This window comes from Glycine max, chromosome 10, assembly GCF_000004515.6.
Source record: "Glycine max cultivar Williams 82 chromosome 10, Glycine_max_v4.0, whole genome shotgun sequence".
Taxonomy (NCBI): domain Eukaryota; kingdom Viridiplantae; phylum Streptophyta; class Magnoliopsida; order Fabales; family Fabaceae; genus Glycine; species Glycine max.
The window spans coordinates 45698924-45723467 of record NC_038246.2 but is presented as its reverse complement, the minus strand read 5'-3'; the positions used below and the strand labels follow the sequence as shown (position 1 = coordinate 45723467).

The window sequence follows — 24544 nt, the reverse complement described above, 5'->3', positions numbered from 1 at the left end:
TTATCAAATACACTAAAAATTGAAAGTTAATTCCTCTACTAAGAGGAAGCCGGAAAAAACGCACAAAATTTAATGGGCATATTATAGCTAGATTAATCATCAATATCCTATTAAGTTAATTAATTTCTATTTTTCTTGTAATTTAATCATGTAAATCATATTTAATATCAGTAGTGTGCTGCATGGAATTTATAAAACAAATCAATTTTCTTTTCAACGAGCTAGGGATGTTTCATTTTCATCTCTCACCATCATATTCTCTTTATCTTTTTATCGTTTTGAGCTTTTCTTATCTAACTTTTGATTCTTTTAAAAGAGTTGGACAATTACGGTTCCATTTCCATTCTTGAGGATGTTAATTAATTTCTTTGAACGCCCAAAAATTAGAAGATGTGGCCGTATGGCCGTATACGGGCTATATTTAAATCAACGATCTAGGGCAATGCTCTTGAAAACCTCAATCACTTTTCATTTTGATAAATAAACACACACACACGTATGTATATATATTAACACTTACGTAGTGTTTCATGCACGCAGCTGTGTCTATTTCTATAATTAGGTTATGTTTGGATTTGTGATAAAGGATGAAGCAGAATGAATCAAAATATAATGGAACAGGATGAATTAGAATGAGATAGGTTAAAAATACCATTCCATTGTTTGGATAATTTATATTAGAATGGAACAAATATTTCACATCTCATCATTTGGAAAAAGAATGAAGTAGAATAAATTATAATTTCCCAATTTTCATATTACCCTTATTATAAGGTGATTTTATTTTATAAATAATAGCCTTGGAATCAATTTGTACTCTTTTCTGTTGATACAAATCTTTTCTTTCTATGATTCTATCCACTTTCTTTGAAAAAACTTTTTGAAGGATAGAGTGTTATGTATTTGATATATAAGTGTCATTTATAAGGTGATAATCTTATAGAAATCCTTCGGACTCCTTAGATCTCATATCACCATGTTTGCATCAGGTGGTGGAAAGTTGGTAAATGGGCTTTTGCATGAGGGATGAGTCACATTTTCGGTAGGTTTCTTTGGCAAATCTGGCAACAGAAGATGATGAACATGATTTAGGAGTGCTTCGTTGAGGTACTATTCACGAGATTTTACGTGTTCAGATATCTGGTTAGTCGCATACATCAACATTGGGGCATTGGCGGTGAAGAAGTTAAAAAGGATAACATAGTAAATTCATAATAAAAAGAGATAGAGTAAGATCCATTCCATCACGTACTCCCAAACCCTATTTGGGAGGTAAGAAATAAAAGGCTAAAAACAATGGAATCGGGTGGAATGAGTTATATTACGATCCACTCCATTCCATTCTTTATTTCTGAATCCAAACAATGCTCATTAAAATTAATCCATCCCATCCCTCTCCATGCCATCCCTTTCCATTAATCCAAACATAGCCTTAGGTTTCTTTTCGACTACTAAGAAAGGAAAGGAATCTTAAACTTTAGATGCACGATTGTCATTTGAAAGGTGCAGCTAGGGTCCTTTTATTGAAACAAATTAGAAAGAGAGTTCCAATTGGAATTTAACAAGTTATTCATGGAATTTCGAAATTTAACTACTATCTTCTTTCACCATCACATTCTCTTCATTTTTTAGATTGACCCACACACACATTGTCTTTATTTTAGCTTTTTTTCCTTTAGTTTTATCTAAGCTTTAATTTAACCTTTAAAATAGTTGGAATGCTAATCATGTTTACGTCGTTTCTTTGACCAGAACAAAACATAATATTATTCTTAAGTTGGTTGACAAAAATGGTTTTAGGAACAGACAAACTCAAATGGTTTTAAGGCAATTGTAAGCAAGTATTTAATTAGATGAAAATTGCAATTTTATTTTACCTACATGCATCTTTTGTTTCAATTTCTAAATATTTCTTTTATCTATTTTGTCACGAATTCACTGTTATACCAATATATTATTATTTCGAATGAAACTAAGTTTAAATTTCATAAATAACTTCTTAAATTCAAGATTTGTAAATAATCATAAAAAATAAAATTAGAAGAACATATTTTACTATATAGATGATCAATCAAGTTTTTTTTTTACGAGAATTAATTATTAAGTTAAATTGATGGATGCTTTCCATCAATGACATGATATGACTCCAAAAAAAAAGAAGCTATTTGTTGTTATTGTGATTGATAAATCTTATACTGTAGTTCAATGTTATCTAGTTATGTGTTTCATCTACTTAATTCACATATTTTGATATATCCAAAAAAAAATCTACTTAAATTCACAACACAATTTTAATTAACACGAAATACTGTCTTGTCAACAAACATTTTATGTTGATATACGTTTGAAGAACTGTTTGTTAATACAGAAATAATAATAAATTAATGATAAAGCTATAGGGAGTTACCGAATTCATTAATTAGTTAGTTGCTGAAAACGAATCGTCATAGATAACCAAAAATCTTGAATCCATTCTTCGACAGGAATTCAACTGAACCACGCCAATTTGTTAATGGATGTCACTATTGAAGTAGTAGTAGCCACCTTTTTTTTTGCTGAGACCTACTTTAGTATATTGGGCTTTAACGAGACAAAGTGTTGTGGACCTTGTTTGATTTTTTCCCCCTCATCCATGAACCAAGTTGGTGAGCCAATAATAATGCATTTAGGTTGTTGGAGAGCAAACAATGAAGACTCAGCTAGTTTCTGTCTCTGATTGGAACAGGAGAATAATGCACAATATATATGGTGGTCTTCGAGTAGGATGTACACTCATGATCTGTTCCATTATATAAATTATCCAATTCCCTTCTCTTCCTTTTTATCACAGCAATTAGTGCTTTCCTCTTCAGCAATCCACTCTTCCTTTGCTCTTTCTTGAGCCTTTTCATTCTGCATTTACCAATCTGTTTCTCAAGTTAGGATATGATGACAAATTATAATAATTAAACCTGGTAAATAATCAAGTTCTGAAGGTTTGAGTAAAAAATTCCTTTGAGCTTTATTGCCATAGTAACATGAAAAATGATGAACATGCTAAATGTAGTAATTGATTATTACTGTTGAAGCTAAAAATATATTTCCACACTAAAAACTCCCGTGCATACTTGTTTTTCTCCTTTTCTTTTCATGAAATAAAGCGCCACTTGTCATCAACTGCTTCGTGAACCATAAAGTAATATTTGATACATCAATAGGACGGAAAAAATACCTTGTTATATTATGCTCTTTTTAATATAATCTTACTGTTTTCAGTAGAATTAAAATGTAGAATAATTTTAATTACTTGTTATTTTATTCTACTCTATTTTTAAAATTTATACACACACACATATATATATATATATATATATACATATTTCATTTTGTTCGTGTTACCTAAGTATAATATTACGCTGATAAAGCCCAATACTTTGTTTCGTTGCCATATATAACATCATACATTCATTTTGATTATATTTGAAATATATAAGCATCTGGGTTTTAAATAAATTGCATTTTCAATTAGGCAAAGATTTAGTTGTGTTTGCTGTCGCTGAGATTGCAGACAAATGTGACCAAATACTGTCGTTTGGTCCAAAAACAAAAATAAAATGCAGTAGTGGTAGCTGCAAAATCCTAATGACAACTGCAATTGCTACTTCAATTTGCAATTCAATTAAAATCTTGTTGAAAATCTTTTCTAGTATATGCTATATAGGACTTCGTCTCTTGAAATTGTTGATAATTCTAGACTAAATCTTCTTACCTAATTATAAACAACTCGACATGCGTGATATTCTATGCTAAAGGATTGGTATTATGGTACGAACTGTTATGTGGTATCTACCCAAATTGGAGGAGAATATACCTTATCTTTTAGCTGTTTTGTTTTCAGTTTTCTTTGAAAATATTTCATTTCAGTAGGAGTGCTGATATGTCTCTTTTCATTAACTCAATTTTATTAAAAATCACTTTTGATGAGAATATATTTAAGAAATTAGAATCGGTGTATTTTGAGGAAAAACTTAGGTTATATTCTAGGTGGTCCAAACCTGATCCAGTGTCATTTTTTATATACAAGCAAAAATTTATTAAGAGAGTAATAGGTACTCTAACTAGAGAACATTAATCTAGCAAGGCCAAATTGGAGACATAAATAAAAACAAGATACAAAATCAGTACACCAAATCAGAGAAAGTACATTGAGCATTGTCTATTTTGGCATTAAACCATGTCCATGATCTACTATTTATCAAGTCCAAAACACCGTTAACGTTGAAGGCAAAAAGAATTCCCTGAAACACAACATTGTTACACGTGATCTAAATAGACCTTGCCACTGCATGCCAAAGAAAGATGTTCATAATCTACTACTTATCAAATCCAAAACACCATTGAAGGCAAAAGGAATTCCCTGAAACACTATTGTTACAGATGATCCAAATAGACCATGTCACAGCATGCCGGCCAAAAAAAGATGTCGAGTTGGATGCTATTTTTTCCTTCTTAAAAGGAAGTTAAATTGGATATAATAATCAGAAATTTCAATCCCAAACCCAAGTCATGCATAAACTGTGTGCCATATTGGTTTGAGCTGCATTTTTTAGCTTGGTTCTAACACATGAAATGTTATATCAATTATAAATTTAGCTAACTAATTAGCATGGTTCACATTCCCTAATATAGCACAAGCTGCAACAATTTATTAGCATCAAGATCTTCACTGCCTCCTCCACTCTATAAAGTTTACGTGTGATTTTAATTGGAAAAACAATTACTCTCTGATAAAAAATGAGCTACTATATATATATGCTGGCAATGTTTTTACATTTTTTTTAATAGCCACCTTTTAACGCCATATTTTTGCAAAGGGATATTGGTCCATGCATGGTTTCAACACACGTGATAAGTTGTATTATGCATATTTAGTTGAATCATTTCTATATATACCGGGATTTTTCTTTTTTATTTTATAAGCTATACATTCTGTTAGCCAGCAAATTCTAGTGCTTATGATTTAGAAGCGACTTATATACCACATATCCTTACAGCTGAAACTCAGAAAATGACCTTCGCCTTTTTATATCAACTACAAAGAAACTATACGTAAAGAATTTAAATAAATTTGATGCACACATATAGCTTTCATCGGTTTTTCAATGCAATACAAAACTCTTTGTGTGGTACTAGACCCAGTGTTATAACTGAAGGAACAAAGGTGCCTCAATAATATGCTTTTCCCTCTTCTTTTAGCGTGTGAAAAAAAGCAAAATCATTTTGGTTATCTTTACGTTTTGTCCTTTATCTGAGTCATACTATACTCATGAGCTTCTGGTGATCGGGTATAACTTCCTTCAAGTGTACATCCCATTTTGATTGCTGTTTTTATGCTAGATGTTTTTTTAATTCTATATATGATGGTCTCTATTAATTATTCATTCTATCACTTCTATGATTCAATTATTTAAATTCTAAAATGCTATTAGCTTTTTATCTTATCAACGGATATAATTTCGGAAATCTCTGAAAGAGGTACTTTATCTTCTTTTTGGTGAAAAAAGCAGTGATATTACATTAATTTCATGAATATTTTTCTGCCACTTCATTAGGTGTGTCTGTCAAATGTGTACAAGTGGTTAATGTTCATATTCATTTGGTGGATGTCAATCATGATAACTCCTTTTATAAATTTTATATCTGGTTACTTTTCCAACTTTTGAAATGTATATTGAAGAATAACATCACATCTAGCTAATTGACTCTCTTCAACAAGGCATGACCCAAAAAGCTTTTGACTGCTTTGTAATGTTTTTATTTGCTTATTATATCCGCCAAAACAAATTTTATACAACCCAAGTTACAACAAAAATTATCATGGGATTTGTGTAGAATGTATAAACTACGTATTAAAACCAACCAATTACTAATAATAACATCTCTTTTCCATAATTCATAATGACTATAATTAAAGCTATAAGGCTCTAAAGGCTCAATAAGTTGCAAAAACATACACACAGCTTGACTGCACATTCAAAACAACATTATTTCGTATTTGACCACCCCAAAAAAGTTACATTAGCATACTTTAAACAATGTCACCATTGCAGGACACACTTCCTCAATCATTCCCCTCTTTTTCATACATTATTTAATAAATGAGGCAAAATTAATTTACTATTCTCTTGGTGAAAAAAGTTTAGGTTAATTTATTGAACTGGTATTCCTAGAAGCTCACTAAAGTTAGAATAGACTTTTAAAACAATGCTTACAAAAAAATATTTAACTATTACTTTTTACATCAACAATAGAATTTAAATTCGTGAGATATATATGAGATCAGTCCTTATCAGTTGGACTAACTTTAGCTTAATTTACTTTAAACCTCTATATACATACTAATTTCCGTATGCATTTGGTGAATATAAAATTTGTCTTTTGATTAGTGGGGTTGCCCCCACACCGTTGCCTCCAAAGATAAGCAATTTTCATCAATAAATACCCTTCTTAGTTAGCGTGTGTTGTTCACATCCTCCATTAGATATCTCTTCCTCAAGCACACGTTCACCCTTTTTATCATGGCATTAGATCACTCATCCCTCAACCAACCCAAATTTGTCCATCCAAACAATGACCTTGAGCAACAAGAAGCCCTAGAGGTTGAAACGAAGGACTTTGACTACTCAAAGCGATCTCAATGGCTACGTGCTGCTGTTTTAGGAGCCAATGATGGGTTGGTCTCAACAGCATCACTAATGATGGGTGTGGGAGCAGTGAAGCAAGACATCAAAGTTATGATCCTAACAGGGTTTGCAGGGCTAGTTGCTGGGGCATGCAGCATGGCCATAGGTGAGTTTGTGTCGGTGTATTCGCAATTGGACATAGAAGTTGCTCAAATGAAAAGAGAGAAAGAAAGGGACAGTATAGATCAAGATCAGGAAGATGATGATGGTGATGAGAAAGAGAAATTGCCAAACCCTATGCATGCTGCAGCAGCATCAGCTCTTGCATTTTCAGTTGGTGCAATGGTGCCTCTCCTTGCAGCCTCTTTCATAAGGGACTATAAGGTGAGGCTAGGTGTGGTTTTGGGAGCAGTGAGTTTAGCTCTTGTGGTGTTTGGTTGGTTGGGGGCAGTGTTGGGTAAGGCTCCAACATTTAGGTCTATTGTGAGAGTCTTGCTTGGGGGTTGGCTAGCCATGGCTATTACTTTTGGGCTAACCAAGTTAATTGGGTCAAGTGGTCTTTAGCTTGATCTTGATCCCTATGTCAATTAAGTGTATTCTATATATGTCCTTTTATCGTCTTTTCTTTTTTGGATGTTACCAGCATTGGAACCCGTTATGAATCTTAGGACAAAAAAAGGTTTATCATCTCTCTTGCAGGGTCGCCTCATTTTTGTTTTTCACAATAAATGGTGGGGTGAGACGTGGATATAAGAAAGTTGGCTTGGTAATCAGCTAGCATTAGGTCTATTTGAACCTTTTATACTTGTATTTTTATTTTGTATAAAAATATCAAGGGCTTTTGGAAGATAAAGTGAGTGGAGGAGATATATACAGTTAATAATCAAAACAGTGTACGAGCCCTCCTTTAAAGGATAACATGCATGTTTTGTTTACACACAAAAAAAAGGACAAAAATCATAAGATAATTAATTTGTATATCTTTATATCAACGTAAATCTCAAAATTACATATTTAAATGATTTATATGAGAATTTGTGTGTTTGTGGTGCTTAAATATCGACAACACTGTTAGTCTAAGTAACAAAGAGTTTAGTTTTTTTTCTTTTTTTAAATAAGATTTCAAAGTCTGAATCTTTTCAGAAAAAAAAAATAGACATTGAAAGAACTTTACACCCTTGAACGGCTTCATCAAAGTTGAATTATATTGATGATCTAATTAAAACTTTTGGATCTAAACAAAACTTTAGATTTCAAAGTTTGTTCTTGACATTCATTTGCTAGTGGGGATAAAAGAGGAGCTGTCTTGTTTTATTTTTTACTGGTGTATAGATATCTTGTCTTGTATTTTCTCAAATGTAAAAGCCTGATTGGCCTTTCTTTGAAAAGTGAGTTTGGAGTACCCCTGTACTCCCTTCTAAATTAACTTATCTTTGCTTATAAAAATAACAACAAAACTCGCGGTATAAAAAGCTCTTAATTATCTTAAATATGTAATTTTGAGATATCTCGAATCGATTTGTGATGCTGTATCAACAATAAATGAAATAAACAGTGAAATTTAATAATTATATTATATTATGTATTCATATATTCTTAAATTTCGTATCAAAAAACTATATTTTTAAATTTATACTTTTCATATAGAAAAAATAGACTTAAAAATAAAATGAAAATATATATTTTATTATATTTTTTCTCCCTTACTTCATATTGATAATAAGTGAAAAATTATACAAGTATAAAATTAGTCACAATATTCTTATGATTATTTCTTCAAAACCATTATTATAATTATGTGCTATAAAATTAAATTAATAATATCTTTAATAATTTGAGTTAGATTAATTATTTTATATTTTTCTGTTTTTCTCTTAATAAATATGAAATAAATAATTTATAAGAAAATATTTGATTTATAAATTTGATATTTTTTAATAATAACCTCATAAAAAATTAGAAATTAATATGCTTAATTTTATATAAAAAAAAACTACACATATGAATTAAAAATTTCATTTACAATTGTTTATATTAAATTATAAATTAATAATTATTTTATTTTTTAATAAATTTTTATTTTAATGATAAATTTACATTTGCTATTTCTCTTTTGAATTTATGTATTTTAATATAAATTATATCACTATTGTTACTCAAAAGAAAAAATAAATCGTGATAATGAATTCTAATATGCCTAATATCTTTAAAGAGATAATATCTGCTCAATTAAAGATATAGTTAATATTTTTACTCAATTTTAATATAATTTTATTTAATAACAGATATTCTAAAAAATGATAAGTTTATTTATTTATATTTTTTAAATAATACTAAATACAAATGTTTAGTCACTTATTAGCTATATTTTTTTCTACTACTAATTCAGTATCGAACACGCACAACAAAATTTTATTTTGGCATTCCACTGTTAAATTCATTTTTTTTTTCTCTTTTCTAGGCCAAGTTTTAAAGCCTACTCTAACCTTTGTTAGTCCTATAATATAAAAACAAAAAATTCAGGTTCCACGTGGCTTAGTTGAACCTTTGCCATTAATACCAGTTTCCATAACCAAATGCTTGGTAGGAAACACCAAAAGGATACATCGGAAAATAAAGTGCCTTTCAGCCACAAATGGAAAAATTTTGTACAATAGTAAATTCGGAAATCAAAAGTGAACAATGTTTTGGTCAAATCAATTACTTCCGTAAAAATTTGCTTTTCCTCACTGAATTGCATTTAGAACCCTTATTTCCTTCCATGTATACCACAGATATGTATATAAATGGTAGTAATTCACAAAATTTGGACCTTGCCAGTTTTTCCGCACCCTTTTGACCCGAGCTTCTCACCTGGCAAAGAATTGGAGTTTCGTCTGTGTAATTTACTTTTGCCTCTCCATGGCACAGACATCTCTATCTGAATCATTGCATCATCTTTAATGGTCTCCCGTGGTGGATTCAACAGCATCCTCAACAAATCCTTCAAAGTGTTGCATAAAACCAAAAATTCACTAAAACCTTTTTTTTTCTGAAATGAATGCCCACACATAAGTCTCGTCATTGTATCTTGAAAAGATTCTTCAATTTCACAACCAACCTCCACTCCTCCATATTTAGTTCATCCTATATCAAACAACAGATATAACTTAAGACAAATTTTCAACTAAATCCATAAACAGTTAAACACACGTTGCTCATGATGCTTATCACCATAAACTTACCCGATAATTAGTTTTGAGTATATCAATAGATCTCCGTGAAATATGGCTTACAAGTTCATCATCAATCTCAAAATGCCTCCCGAACATTTTTTGTTGCTCTTCAGAATTGCTGCCAACAATCTGTAAAACAAATTGGGTAAGATTGCCACCAAGAATACACAAAGCAACTAGAAAATTATATAAATGGATTATGACATTTTGTCAATGTAATAAAACTATTGCTTAAATCATTTAAGGATATAAATGGATTATAACATTGTGCAACTTAAGGATATAAGTTTGAGTTTAGAGAGGTTCATTATAGAGGATCTAATTTCAGTCCAAGAACATACCTTAATGGCTACTTTCTGTCCCTTCTTTGCATAATCAACAGGTTTATGGTTATTCTCAATGGAGGCAATGCGACCAATATCAATGAACTCTCTAGAAGGAATGCAAATTGGAGTCCCAATCTATCAAATAGACAAATATTAGGAGCAAACTTAAAGAAATCAAAACAATTAATTTGTGTGCATTGCACACAACAGACTGACTTCACATCATGACCATTGTTAACATCATAAACCCAAAAGCGAAAGAGGATCTTAAATGGTCAGAGAATAAGGTTCACAGAGACAAAACTGAAAAATATGTAAAGCATCTTGATCAGGGCAAACATATATAAAATGAACACAAAAAAAAATAATGATAAAACATGAGTGCAAAATCAAAACAGGGAAGCACAATGTAAGAGTAAAAAAAAACCTGAATTTACATAATTTGAGTATGATTACTGATTTATTGGATGGAATACAATAGCGTCAACAAGTACCATTTGGACAAAAAATTCTAGCTCTCCAGCATTTTGATCAAATCAGCTGATAAATTATGATCAAGCACAATATTCCAGTTCTACATTTAGTTTATTCTAGTGTATATGACAACACCAGTTTAATGTGTCATAGCTAGAGACATAAAATTTTAATAGTGGAGATCTCCAAATTTAAACACTCCATTTTAAAATCAATTGTTTTAATATCATAGGAACAAAATTAAGCTCAAGTTTCAAGTGCTTAAAGTCTTCCAAGTGTGATCAACAGACTAAGGCTATTAGTATTTGAGTAGGTGAAAAAATGATGATGAAAATGAAAAACAAGGAGGATACAAAAGTCTTAATTTACTAACTGTTGCTTGGTAAAGGGTCAAAAGTCACTTTCAGCTCACTTCCACATTAAACAGTGACCAAAATTTATAAGGTGGAGTATTCCACTTTCACTCTTCCAATACTTTTACTGTTCTAACAACCAGCAAGTGTGAAATAATTTTCATTTCAAAATTTCCACCTCCCCATTTTCCAACAAGTCAGACAATTGCTCATTCCTTTGTAACAAATAGATCCAAAACGAAAATAAAACTATAGGATTTACTCCTGGCCAAAAGCACCTTGTGTCAAGAAAACTGTTATTCACCAGAGACATTGCAGCCATATTAAAAAATAAAAAACCATCAATAAAAAATAATACCTTTAAAATGCCTTCAAGGATATCAACTCCCAAAACAATTGGGTCCTTCTTGTTGAAAATGCAATTTGGTAAGATACTCATAACACATGGGAAGACTGCCTCATCAGCAGCTTCTCTCTTTTTCTCCTCCTTAATGTTGTCAATATAAGCTTTAAATTGGTCAAACAGATGATAAATGATATCAGCAATAAATATCTTCACTCCCAATTCATCTGCCAATTCCCTAGCCTCAGGAGTAACTTTGACATCAAATGCCAATATAGCTGCATACTCTCGCTTTTTTTCAAGCATTACACTGGCCTTCATTACATCCTTTTTATGTACAGGGCCTATGCTTATACCACTAACTGGGATACTCACTTCTGGAGTTTTCAAAAACTCCAGTAATGCTTCCAAGGAGCCAAGGGTAGATGCCTGTACACAAACACCCTCACCAGTCCTGTCAATCCTGCTCATGACAGACCGCATATCTTCCATGGCTGATTCTTTAACATCTTCCAAATCATCATCAGGCTTCACCACATATAAACCAGTGCCGGCAATGGCATGTTCAAGGCCCTGAATAAAACACAAAATAAAACAAAAGCTTAGACATTCATAAGCATAAGAAAGACAATTGGATAAAAATGGCATAAAAAGAACCAATCAATATCACCTGGGCAGTGATTTTTATACCCATTGCAGCTTTGATTTCTTTGTGATGAAGATATGTTCCCTGAAATTAGACCATATATTACTGAGTTGTAATGAGCAAGACATACTAAATAATGCACTTCCTCTGCCTAGATGGAATTTCTCATAATAGAACATATTACACAATAAACAAATTATTGACATTGATATATGCATGGATGAGATATTAGTTTTGTTGTCAAAATTAATCATCCAAAACCCACTCCACATCCAAGAGGGCTATTTTTGAATATCAAATGGTGAATTGAATAAAATGGAATGAAATACCATTTCATTGTCCAGATAATTTATGTTGAAATAGAAATGAATAAAAAAAAGGCAGGTTCCATACCAATGATACCATATCCTCCAAAATTGAAGGGTAAGAAAAAGAGAAGCCTCATATGGAATGAAATGGAAAGCATTCCATCAGGTTCCATTCAATTTCATATTATTTTAAACAATCTAAACAATGGAACCTATTATTAGTCCATTCCATCCCACTCCATTTACTCTCTTTCCATCAATCCAAACATGGCCTTGGTAACATAAAACCATAAATTTCTATGGAAGACCTCTTCCAACAATTGATTCACATGAACAGAACAACATGAAAAATGACCAACTAGCTGGAACATTTCTTAGCTCTAGATTATAGAAATCTCAAAATTATCTTGACAAAGACAAATCAGTAACAAATACATGCATTTAGTAACAACATGAGAATTTGAGTAAGTCTATATTCATCATCAACAAAGTTTTTGACACATTTTGAAAAACGAACATTCTCTTTCATATCCTAAGGCATGCCTGCATACACTCGCCGCAAAGGCTACAGCTACAAGCACAGTTTTCAGAGTTATAAATGCTAGTGCATAATAAACCACACGTAAACTCTCTTATTGTCAAACTTAGCCTACTACACTAGATTTACACATGGTTTTGGCCTCGAAATGCACAGTTATGGTTTATTTTTGTTAAACTACAAATTAGTGCAGTGCTAACTAAGTATAATATATTTTTTTATATTACTTTTACACCGTTATTAATTTGAAATGTTAAATAATAATAATTATGGATATGTTTTACAGTTATGTTTGACAGTTATAGGAATTAGAATAAAAGGATATTTCTTTTAAATAATACTATTTGAGAATGTAAACTATTACAAGTTCATTAGTCAAGCGTACAAGTTGGATTTACCTAAACTCTCAAGGTTGACAACCAAGGCCACAACTTTAGCAACAAGGAGTTAGTGTCAGCTAAGTTCTTCAAGCAGAGTATCTTATAGTTAGTATGCTGAACAATTGATTCGTTCAAGTGTTAGAACCCTCTAACAGGCTGGGGTTTCATCTGAACCAGTATATTATTTACATTAAGAATTGTCAATCACACTCCATTCTTTGGCATATGAATGAGAAAAAAAATCAAATAGCAAGTGAATGCACCCTCTGATTATTGATCACTAGAACTTGTTAAAATTTCAAATGCCTCTTTTCCTTCCAAAACCATACTTGCGTTGAAATCAATAAATTCAGACCAAATAAACTCTTGTTGACATTCATAGTAGAGTTATGTAGAAAAGTTCTAATTTTCCTATCACCTTATCAAGCAGTAATGTGACAACAAAATAAATAAACAGTAATTATGTGGATGTACCTTGACACGAAGTTCCTTCATCGGATGAGGTGTCAATAAAGCTCGAATTGTGGTAACAATTGGACCCTATATTAAAAATTTCATTAGGCTGAACTAGAGATCAGATACTAATAAAAATTTCATGATACAGTGAGAGTTAAAGATGCTTACCTGCATTCCGCAGACAACTATTTGTTCTCCTTCATGAAGAACACCATTAACTAAAACAACATCAATAGTAGTTCCATGGCCTTCAACTACCTTCACCTCTAAAACAGTGCACTGGTGGCCACAATCAACAAACAATTAGGTCCCTACAGTTAAATTATCATACAGCATTCAGCCAGCTTTTATATTACACAACAATAAGCTAACCTGCACTTCTTCACTGTATGTAAGTTTCTCAACCATTGTTTTTTGGGTCCATTGAATCAATAGTAATAACAAATCGGGAATTCCTTCACCACTGAAATATCAAAAAATAAAAACTCAGACAATACAACACCATTACTCACAAGAAAAGCATTAAGCAGATTGTGCAACAGTTTTAGGCAACACTAATAAAAAAGATAGATTATATGAAAAATGTGTCCCCCCTTTTCATAAACCTAACCTGTCTTCTCCCACTTCTCCCTCACCAAATCACCATTTTTTCGATAATTTCAGGTAGGGTGCAGATTGAACCCATTTTGAAACATTTCAAAAAAGTTAAGATGTTCTGGAACACACTGAAATATTAGAAGCAGTAGAAGATGCCTCCTAACAGTGTCAAAAATGTTAAAAGCAGATGGACTGAAATTGTTCAAAACCAACAAAATGTTTGATTTAGAAATTGGGCTCTACTAAAATGATGACACATGTAGTAATATTGTGTATATTACATCAGGCACTAGTAAAAATCGTGTGTATGTAATCACAATTCAATATTTTTATTGAATACCCATGCATACCCATAATCCCACACACTAAATTTTTCCCAAAAATAATAATCAGACATTTGTGTCTCTTGGTATTATCCCATTTGGACTTTGGAATGTTAGGTGTGTGCAGGAACAAGAGCAGTATATAGGTCTCAAAAGCATAACCCATCCATTTATTAATGACAAAGGAGACATCAACATTCATCAGACCAGAGGCAGAGAACTTGATCCAATAGCAATTTTCACCACAAAAGAAATGGCAAAAGCCCAACTATGTCTCCAAAACCACCCAGAGTCAATTACCAATCAAAAATTATTTTTTTTCAAACAGGAGGGTGAGATGGCAAAGTATTATGGCTGCAAGGCTATTACAATTACCTTATTGCACTTGTAGGCACAATGCTGAATGTTTCTCCCATTTCTTTGTTTTTATAATACAACTCGGTATTCAGCCCTTGTTCTTTGAATTCAGTAATAATCTAGCAATGAAACAGAAGAAAATTAAGGTTGCAAACAATAACAATTGTCTGGTACAACTGACGAAGAAAAAAAAATCTTGCTACCTGAGTGAGCCTCATATTAAACTCATTTTGGACATCCTTAGTCTGCTGCTTCATTGCTTTAACAATTGGAGCATTGCGACATGTTTTCCACCCATAAAGCCTGTCAACCTGCAATGTTTCAAGAACAGTGTGAAAGACCTTTTTTAAAAAAAAAAAACACTCAAGAAAGTGTAAGACATAAGTACTCACCTTATTCAAGGCAACAATGAATTCTGTATTCCTCATTTTTAATAGATTTAGTGATTCTATTGTTTGTTGCTCTAACCCATGCATAATGTCAACAACCAAAATTGCAATATCACATAGACCTGAACCCCGAGACCTCAAGTTAGTAAATGACTCATGCCCTGGGGTATCAATAACCAGTAGACCGGGAACTTTCAGCTTTGCATCAGCTTTCAGTTCCTTTGTTCTTTCACGTATGTTCTCAGCAGGGAAGTATGTAGCACCAATCTGTTGTGTGATGCCGCCAGCCTCACCTTCCTGAACATTAGTACCTCGAATACAATCCAGCAGCTTGGTTTTGCCAGTATCGACATGCCCCATGATACAGCAAATTGGGGATCGGAGGTTCTCATCACTAGGCTTAGGAGGCACAGCAGACTTTCTTGGTTCCCTATTCAAGTGAGGCTTAGCCTGCTTTCCATTTTCAATTTCTTCAACCACAGGCTTAGTAGCACCTGTTGCATAGAAGGAAAGAACCCAATTTTTACATTAGCGGGGAAGTAGTTATTAGTAAAGAATCAAAAGATTAAATTTACTAGGGAAACAAAAGTATAAGCCAAAATCCACCAACTAAACCCCTCAGGCACTTGGAGACACACAACAATAACAACTAAACACATGCTACAGGGAGATTTACTTGGGTCAATCAAACACCATTGTTTCAATCCAAAGCAAGGGTGGAGATAAAACTACACATTGTTATCATATTTAGACTAGAAAAGAATGCATCCCACTGCCAGTTTCATGTTTGACACCAATTCCTGTAGTCAGTAGAATCTCTGAACAATTTTCTGCTTTATGGAAGCAGGTGATAATGTCATTAATATAACCAAGTAGAGAACAATGTTTGCTCTTATGGTCTTTAAAAGGGTTTTTCATTTACATTGTTTTGGCCTGGGAACTACCATCAAGCAAGTGTATGGTTATTAAAAACTGCTCTTATCACTTTGTAATCTATCAATGGGTTTGACACAACTTGTGCCATTACCTGTCTTCTTAATTCAATATAAATTAATGCCGTTAAAAAAAAAACATTAATACAACCAAGAAGTCACTTGCTAGCAGGAAAAAAATTCCAAAACTAAGTGCTTGGTCCAAAATTCAAAGCACCATCAATTTATAGTTCTGTATACCAAAACACGTTCATAGATATATTCTTTAATGCTTATAATAACCTATAATAAGGGTACCACAATAGGGACCAGAACTCTACAGCACCAAGCTTGTCATTCTCAACCATCTAAGAGGTTTCAATTTCAGGCAGGACAAGAACAAGCCAAAATATGAATAAAATGCAAATCTCACCAGCATTCTGAGCAGGTACAGCATTTTTAATCTCCTTGACGATAGGTTTAGGCTCTGAGTCAACCTCTTCATCAGCAAATGCACCTTTGTTATTCAGATTAACATCATCCCAGCTTTTTGCATCCCATTCATCCTCGTCATCATCTTCCGCCCCATCATCTTCATCAGCTACAAGAAGTTCAACTTTGTCATCCACCTGGACCGACTCCACTTCTTCAATCTTTTCTGGTTCCTCTGAAGCAAGGTCAGCATCAGTCTCCTTTGCTTCAACAGTTTCAGCAGTCTGAGCAGGAGCAGCAGCAGCAGCACCATTCTGATTACGATTATTTGGTTTTACCTTCTTCGTTTGATATATGGGTTTTTTGGGTGGAGCACCAGAGTCCCCACCAGGGAGAGTCATGCCCCCTGTGTTATTGAGAATCTGCCTCCTCATTGCCTCCAGACGGCGGGCTTCTTCCTTCTGCTTACCAGTTAACAGTTTACCTTCTTGCTTTTTTTTCTGGAGTTTCTCCTTTTCTCTTTCCTTCTTTCTGCGTCTAGCCTCTTCTGCTTGCCTCTCAAGTTCCTCTTGCTTACGACGCTCCTCTTCCTCCTTCCTTAACCTTTCCTCCTCTTCTCTTTTCTTCCTTTCTTCAGCCTCTTGTCTTCGAGCTAGTGCCTCTTGCATCTCCCTAACATGCTTTGGCACTTTCTTATCAGCCGCTTTTTTAGCCTTTGAATCATTCTTCTTCGGTTCAATTACCTCAGCTTTATCTTCTGCTGTTCCATTTTCTGGTGCAGTTCCTACGGCTGATGCTGCCGCAGCTGCCTTCTTCTCCTTTTCCTTTTCCTTTTTCTTCTTCTTCTTCTTTGCAGCAGCTGTCTCTACAGTCTCCTCTTCACCTTCCTTTTGCCCGGAAGCATCAGCAACAGGTACTACTTCAGGAATAGGCTGAACTTTATCATCCTGGGGTAGAGTTGTGGGTTTGGGTACAGGAGGGGTCTCACCAAGCTCTGCAAGAAGTTTGTCCAAATCTTCCTCCTCTTGAGCAGTTCTTCCACTCTTCTTCTTATTCTTCTTTTTATTTTTAGAATTTCCAGCGACCTCTTCACTCTTATTTACATTGCTGTTGCCAGCATCAGTACTACCAACACTGGGTGCCTCAGGCTCCACTACATCCACATTTTCATCACTCGCTTTGGCAGCAGCACTACTGCCCTTCTTTTTAGAAGACTTCTTTTTACCTGAAAATGCAACTAAAGAAACATCATCCTCATCCTTGTCATCACCTTCCTCAACAGAAGCACCTTTGCTAACGGAATTAGCAGCCTTTTTGGAAGATTTCCTTTTCTTACCAGAGAAAGTGATCGGTCCAATATCATCATCATCATCACCACCACCATCATCCTTATTCTCCTCATCGTCATCAATCTCACCGAGAACAGCAGCCGAAAACACAGAACCACCCTTCTTACCCCCTTTGGAAGACTTCTTCTTCCCAGTGAAAGAAATAACAGGCTCATCATCATCATCAACATCGTCATTCTTATCATCCACCACCTTACCATCCGCATCATCATCAATAGCATCAAAAGCCGAGGCAGAGTTCTTCGAACCTCTAGAGGACTTCTTCTTGCCAGAAAAACTAATCACTGTCTCATCCTCCTCCTCCTCACCATCATCAAAAGCAGATGCACTGAACAAACTACCACCTCCTTTCTTGGATGACTTCTTCTTCCCCGTAAAACTAACCACAGGTTCATCCTCTTCCTCACCATCAACCTCACCGGTCAACCCAGATTTCTCTTCATCATCATCTTCCTCGTCACCAAGCAAATCAAAGCCAGAAGCAGTGAACGCACTGCTCCCACCACCTTTCTTATTCTTCCCCTTCTTCTTCCCAGCAAACACAATTCCAGAAACATCCTCATCCTCATCAACATCATCATCATTGTTCTTAGCTTTAGCATTACCTTTCTTACCTTTCTTCTTTCCCGCCGCGGCGGGTTTCTCCTCTGACGCCGGTGCCTGCTCCTCGGAGAGCTCAGTTCCGACGGAGTACTCATCGTCGTCGATGACAACCGCCTTCTTCTTCGATTTCCCGCCGCCGCCTTGCTGCGACGCGTTCTCTTCGTCCCTCGCCGTCGGCTTCTTCTTCCCCATGTCGGATTAGGGTTTTCTCTTCCCCACGCCGCGTTCGAATCACGGAACTGCAAAATCGAAAGGAAAATTGAAGAAAAAGATCGATTTGCACAAATTCTACGCCAGAGGGAGAAAAATAAAAAAAGTGCGAGATTCGTGTAGGGCGAACCGTACGTGAGTCTGGTGACGACGCAGAGAATCTGCGATAAAAGGAGAAGCAAAACGCGCGTTGCGATTGCGGGGAAGAGCGGCGAGAAAAAAAGAGATGGTTCTCGGAAACGATAGTACGGCGTTGAAGGAGTGAAGCAAAGGTTTGAACCCTGTAGGAATGTGAGTGAATGAATTGTGGGTAAATATTAAATAGTATTGTATACGTATTTGTGCACATATGTATACGCAATGATAACTGAGGCAGAGTAAAAGAAATTTGCACAAGCACAGTGTTCTTGTTCTAGGGTTGTATTTTTTCTGTATCTTGTAACTTTAAATTATTTTAGGTTAACCTATTAATTTGATCTTACACCTTCATTATTTATACATTTTAGTCTTTAAAATTTGAAAATGATTTGTTTATGTCATTTTATTTAATGTTATTGATATTTATTGTCATTAACCTATGTCCATGGTGCGTTACTGTCTTTTATTTTCCTAAGGTTTTGGGACCAACATTTTAATGTTGTATACTATTCTCATAGAGGTTAATTATAACATTATTTTAACTAATTCATATAAAAATAATTAATTTAAATAATTATATTAAAAAATTAATTTTTTTATTCATTTAATAATTATTTTTCATTATTATTTAGAAAGAGAATAATTAAGTGAGAATATGTAGAAAAAAATAACTAATATATTTAGATATTTTTTAAAAAAATATAAAAAAGAATAAATAAAATTCTAAAAACATTTTATAATTAAAGATGAAAAGAGTAATTAAGATAAGATAGAATAAAAGAATTGAATAAAAATAAGATAAGAAAAGAATATGATAATTTTTTATATTATCTATCATATGTATCAAATAATTTGTCAGATAATAGAGGGTATTCTATTTTATATTTGAGATAAATTAAATAATATTAAGATATGATATGATATAATATATATATATATATATATATATATATATATATATATATATACCTATTATTATACATCATTTTTTTAGAATATTTTATTGTTTTGTACTTTTATCTCTCTTGCACAGGTCTACACTCCACTATTTTGATTACTTTTTCCAGTTGTGTATGCAATGCATAGGAATTATTCTTTTTTTTTAATGTGTTATTGAATTTCCTTTGTTTATATTAATCTATGGAATTTTAGATGATTATCTTTAATAAAATTTTCCCTTCTCAATTATTTTTTTTCATTCACAAAGGTCAAACTCAATACCTTTTCGAAGAAAATCAAGTTCAATATCACTTAAATCAATAAACTTCTAATTACATAGGAATTACTCTAATATAGTTATTTAAGAGTTTTGGACTGATGTTTATATTTTTCTCATAAGTATTATCATGAATGTTTTATTTTAAAGAGAATTTTTTACTAGTAAATGTTAGTTATTAATATTATTAATTTTTGTAAAAAAAAAAAAGGATTTAAACATGCAACCACTTTTCTTTTCCCTTTACCATTAGATCAGTCTTATATCTCCAGGTAAATGATTTTTTATTTGGTGATTAACATATTGAAGGCATTTAGTTTGTCATGTTATAGTGCCTTTGAATATTTTTTGTTTGTTTATTTTACTAATATGTCTAAAGAGGTTTCTAATCTTTGACTGATTTTCATATGTTTACTGCAAGTGTACCCTCCACACTTTTGCTATGATCTTGCTCATCAAAATATTTCCAATCTATGATTCCCTTTTTCTCCAGTTCATTCTCATTTTTGAATAATCATAGAGTACAGCGCAATGTCCGCTCACAACCCATATAGGCCACTTTGAGTATTTCATATATGGAGAAATTCAGGGATTTTAAGTTTTTAACTGAACAAGAAATCTATCTTCCACATATCTTGATGTGCCTTTCAGAAACATTCTTCCACCTAAATTCATCCTCCATTCAAACACATTAGGGACAGCATTCCCAAGAGAAGTTTACAACTTCCTGCACCACAATCTTCAATGGGGGAAAAGAAGGATATACTCTTAAATGTGAGAAACAAGTACAAGGAAAACTGCATTTTTCATGGTAATCCAAGTCAGTTTGAACCATGTACTAGAAGAAAGCAAATCCTTGTATGCAATAGCATGATCAATTTGTAAAGCGACATTAACAAGTTAACAACCAATGAAAATTCACAATTATTGTTGGAAACTTATGATATCTAACTAATCATTGTTCGAACTTCGAAGTGACAGACTAACCATCTAAAGGTCAAATAATAGTCCCTACCCTCCAACAAAAAAAACAAGTGTGAAGTTTCACATACTTGGAACTTAAGCTCCATTGCAGTTCACAGCGTTAAAAAAAGGGCAGCCTTCCTTACAAGATCAGCTCAAATTTTTGGATGAGATGAGGAGATGGAGACACATGTTCTAGATCTAGCTTGATGCTAAAGCTCAAAGCCAAATAGGCATAAATCTATTCGTAGATTAATTAAATTTCACATATAAAATCATAAAGGATAACAATAACAATGCAGAGAATGATAAGCACAGCACATAACAATAACAATCTAGGTTCACATAATAAAATCGAAATTGGAACTTTCCTGTTCAGGCAGAGAACAATCTGCTCATTGTCCCCTTTGTTGTTTTGATACATGTCATGATTAAGATACTAAACACTATTTTATATCAAACAAGTTTCACCTAGGTTACAAGACCTGATGCAAGACAAAGGACAACCCAGAAAATATGAACTTAATATGAAGGAAAGAAACTTTGACAAATAGGCAATTGCAGTTCACAATTCTTATAATGAGAAACTAATACAAGAAAGAATTCAGATTAAGACTTGATCTTTGCTTTCCAAAAAAAAAAAGTTCATTATTGGATTGCTCAGATACAGGACCTTGTCCTGTTCTTCATAGGAGTTAGATTAGATAAAGAGCCAAATCAAGTAACAACCACCAGATATATAACCCCGCCTTAAACATAAGAAATATGGCAACGCACAAAACCTGAGAAACCTTGGATTGCACACATTAATCTGCCACTGTCATCTCTAAACCTCCAACAAATAAAAAGTTAATAAATAAGTAATATAGTATGCAATCATCTTTCAGAAACGGGGAGGGCAGAGCTGACATCTAAACTACAGACTTGGGTGGAATTTCAAGAAGCATCATCGTCAAAAAGAACTCTGTAAAACCGTTTTCTTTCTTCAGGGTCAAACAACCTACCCACCTTACCATCTCCACCACCACCACCATCATCATCATCATCAACAACTTGGCGACTTCTCCTTCTACCCCTTGCACCATCATCCACACTAACCAAAGGAACCCCTTTCTTCCTCCTCTTTTCAACATTAAGTTGGCACCGCCGCTGATTGTACTCGTGAAGCCCCTCCTGCATCAACTCCCCAAACTTGTCCTTCACAATCACCAAAGGATCCTTATCCACAAGCTGAGACCCAACATAGGCCTCTCTAAGAAGCACAGTGTAAATCTGATACTTATTTGAAACATAGAAAATCCCAGGGTGCTTGAGCAGCAACACATTCAATTTATCAGGCAAAACAAACTCCCTCCTAAAATGTCCCAACTTAACAATTGAAAACTTCTTCCAAAGAGTCAATGACAACAACTCATGCACCAAACCAACATTCCTCTTCTCCATCTCCTTAGATCCCTCCACCAACCCTCTCGATTCCGAATAGGGCGAAAAGTACGGAATTGACTCAAATTCGTGAAACCTCTCCCATGATTTCACCCAACTGGACGGCAAAGAGCACGAAAACCGCGGCGGAGTGCCGAGCTTCTTCGCCGATGCTTCGATGGTGGAGACGGCGAGGTCGGGATCCCAATGCAGCAGCTCAACGGCCATGGAGCTTCTCCTGCCGCTTTCGTTGACGATTCGGAACAAATTAGGGTATTTGGGGACGATTCTGAGGATGTAATCGTCGGGGAAGCCGAAACTACGTTTGAATTCGTTGATTTTGAGGACGGTGAGTCTCTTGGTGAGGGATAGCATGAGGAGTTTAGCTAAGATGCGAGCGAAGAGGGGCTCTAGGGAATCGAGGAGGGACTGTTCCTCTGCGACGAGGTTCATCATGCGCTTGGTGAGGCGGCAGCGGTTGTCGTGGATTTGGAAGCAGCAAGGGTACTTGGAGAGCCAGTTAAGGGCTTTGCCTTGGAGATCTAGGGTTTTGAACTTGTTCTGGAGGGTATGGATGGGGATTTCGTTGTTGGGGTAGCGGAGGATGATGTTCTTGATTTGGTTGTTGACTATCCAACGGCGATTGCGTGAGAGTGCGGATTCTAAGTCAGGTTCCTTCTTCATCGACCACAGAGAGAATCTTCGGAGGAAAAGCCATTGTCTCATTTCCAACCCCCTTCCTTCTACAACCCCCATGCGACGCAACTTTTACTAAAACCCTCAATTTTTTTTCCCCGTTTTTTACGTGGGAATTGATTTTAAATAAAAATAGGTAAATCGTAATGGTATTACGACCTCGGTTTAATTTCTTTTACTTATAACTTTAAATCGTAAGTTTAGTTTTTTTTTTTTACATTTAAAGTTTTTTATTTTAGGATTTTCTATTTACTTGTATTTTTTTTTGTCTTCAACTTTTTAAAAAAATTATAAATAATTTTATTTATTTAATTATCAAATAATTTTTTTTAATTTTACTTTTTATTAGTTTTATTTAATATCTTATATATTTTTTATATGATTTTATTTAATATGTTATATATATTTTTAATATTATTTTATTTAAATATTTTATATAATTTTTTAATATTGTTTTATTTAATTTATATATTTAAAATTTAGATAATTTTTAATAATGTTATTGAATTTAATTTATTTTATAAATAAAAAAATAATATAAAATATTTCAATTTAAAAAATCTAACACATTTAAATGAAAATTATATATATTTTTAACATAATGATAATAAATTTTCATACAAACAAGAAAACGATTAATATAATTTCTATTTTTTATATTTTTCTGTAACTTATATTATTCATTTTATATTAATATATTATCTTATTTTTAATTTAGTAACTACTTTTATTACTAAGTTATTAGATGTTGTTAATAATAAATTCCTTTATACAAAATAAGTAATATTATTTCATAAATTATAACTTAATATTAGTAATACAATATTTTAATATTTGTTTTAAAATTTTAAATTTTAAGCATTTAAAATAAAATAAATATTTAAAAATGCATTAAATATCATTATGTTAATTTTTTATTTCATTTAAAAAACCAATCAAATTCAATAAAATTATTAAAAAAATTATCTAAATTTTAAATATATGAAATATAACAATATTAAAAAATTATATATGATATTTTAAATAAAATAATATTAAAAAATATATAACATATTGAATAAAATCATATAAAAAATATATACAACATAACAAGTAAAATTAAAAATATTTATTTTATAATTAAATAAATAAAATTATTTACAATTTTTTTAAAAATTGAAAACAAAAGAAAAGAAAATATAAGTAAATAAAAAATATTCTAAAATAAATAATTTTAAACGTAAAAAAAATATAACTT

The 24544-nt window shown here is 32.9% G+C and overlaps 3 protein-coding genes across 4 annotated transcripts; 1 reads left to right on the top strand and 2 right to left on the bottom strand.

Annotated features, from left to right (window-relative positions):
* The first annotated feature begins 6406 nt into the window (after window positions 1–6406).
* On the top strand, window positions 6407–7546 carry LOC100815165 (vacuolar iron transporter homolog 4). The gene has a single exon (XM_041005899.1). It carries the CDS (start codon window positions 6558–6560, stop codon window positions 7224–7226), a length of 669 nt encoding a protein of 222 aa, XP_040861833.1. The 5' UTR covers window positions 6407–6557; the 3' UTR covers window positions 7227–7546.
* A 1651-nt stretch (window positions 7547–9197) lies between these two features.
* On the bottom strand, window positions 9198–19267 carry LOC100814640 (eukaryotic translation initiation factor 5B). 2 transcript variants are annotated; one of them, XM_003536385.5, is made up of 13 exons: window positions 19008–19267; window positions 16712–18901; window positions 15371–15861; window positions 15182–15289; window positions 14997–15097; window positions 14074–14164; window positions 13870–13980; window positions 13720–13785; window positions 12044–12103; window positions 11389–11946; window positions 10219–10338; window positions 9887–10006; window positions 9198–9788 (listed from the first exon to the last, which is right to left on the bottom strand). In XM_003536385.5, the coding sequence occupies exons 2-13, from the start codon at window positions 18852–18854 to the stop codon at window positions 9723–9725; spliced, it is 4035 nt and encodes a 1344-aa protein (XP_003536433.1). In that variant the 5' UTR covers window positions 18855–18901; window positions 19008–19267; the 3' UTR covers window positions 9198–9722. The 2 variants fall into 2 exon arrangements, with proteins under 2 accessions (XP_003536433.1, XP_040861832.1); XM_041005898.1 differs by having other exon boundaries at window positions 15182–15861.
* Window positions 19268–21911: 2644 nt separating this feature from the next.
* Window positions 21912–23418, bottom strand: LOC100814115 (protein WHAT'S THIS FACTOR 1 homolog, chloroplastic). Its single transcript, XM_003536384.5, has one exon. The coding sequence runs from the start codon at window positions 23365–23367 to the stop codon at window positions 22126–22128; it is 1242 nt and encodes a 413-aa protein (XP_003536432.1). The 5' UTR covers window positions 23368–23418; the 3' UTR covers window positions 21912–22125.
* Between the last annotated feature and the right edge of the window lie 1126 nt (window positions 23419–24544).

What these genes read in the sequence shown, in the direction of transcription:
- LOC100815165 (XM_041005899.1), top strand. Translation starts at nt 6,558, where the DNA reads ATGGCATTAGATCACTCATCCCTCAACCAACCCAAATTTGTCCATCCA.
- LOC100814640 (XM_041005898.1), bottom strand. Translation starts at nt 18,854, where the DNA reads ATGGGGAAGAAGAAGCCGACGGCGAGGGACGAAGAGAACGCGTCGCAG. An exon ending in TCCTTGAAGGCATTTTAAAG is followed by an intron (nt 10,339 to 11,388) that starts GTATTATTTTTT and finishes TCTATTTGATAG; the next exon opens with ATTGGGACTCCAATTTGCAT. An exon ending in GACAGAAAGTAGCCATTAAG is followed by an intron (nt 10,007 to 10,218) that starts GTATGTTCTTGG and finishes TTTGTTTTACAG; the next exon opens with ATTGTTGGCAGCAATTCTGA.
- LOC100814115 (XM_003536384.5), bottom strand. Translation starts at nt 23,367, where the DNA reads ATGGGGGTTGTAGAAGGAAGGGGGTTGGAAATGAGACAATGGCTTTTC.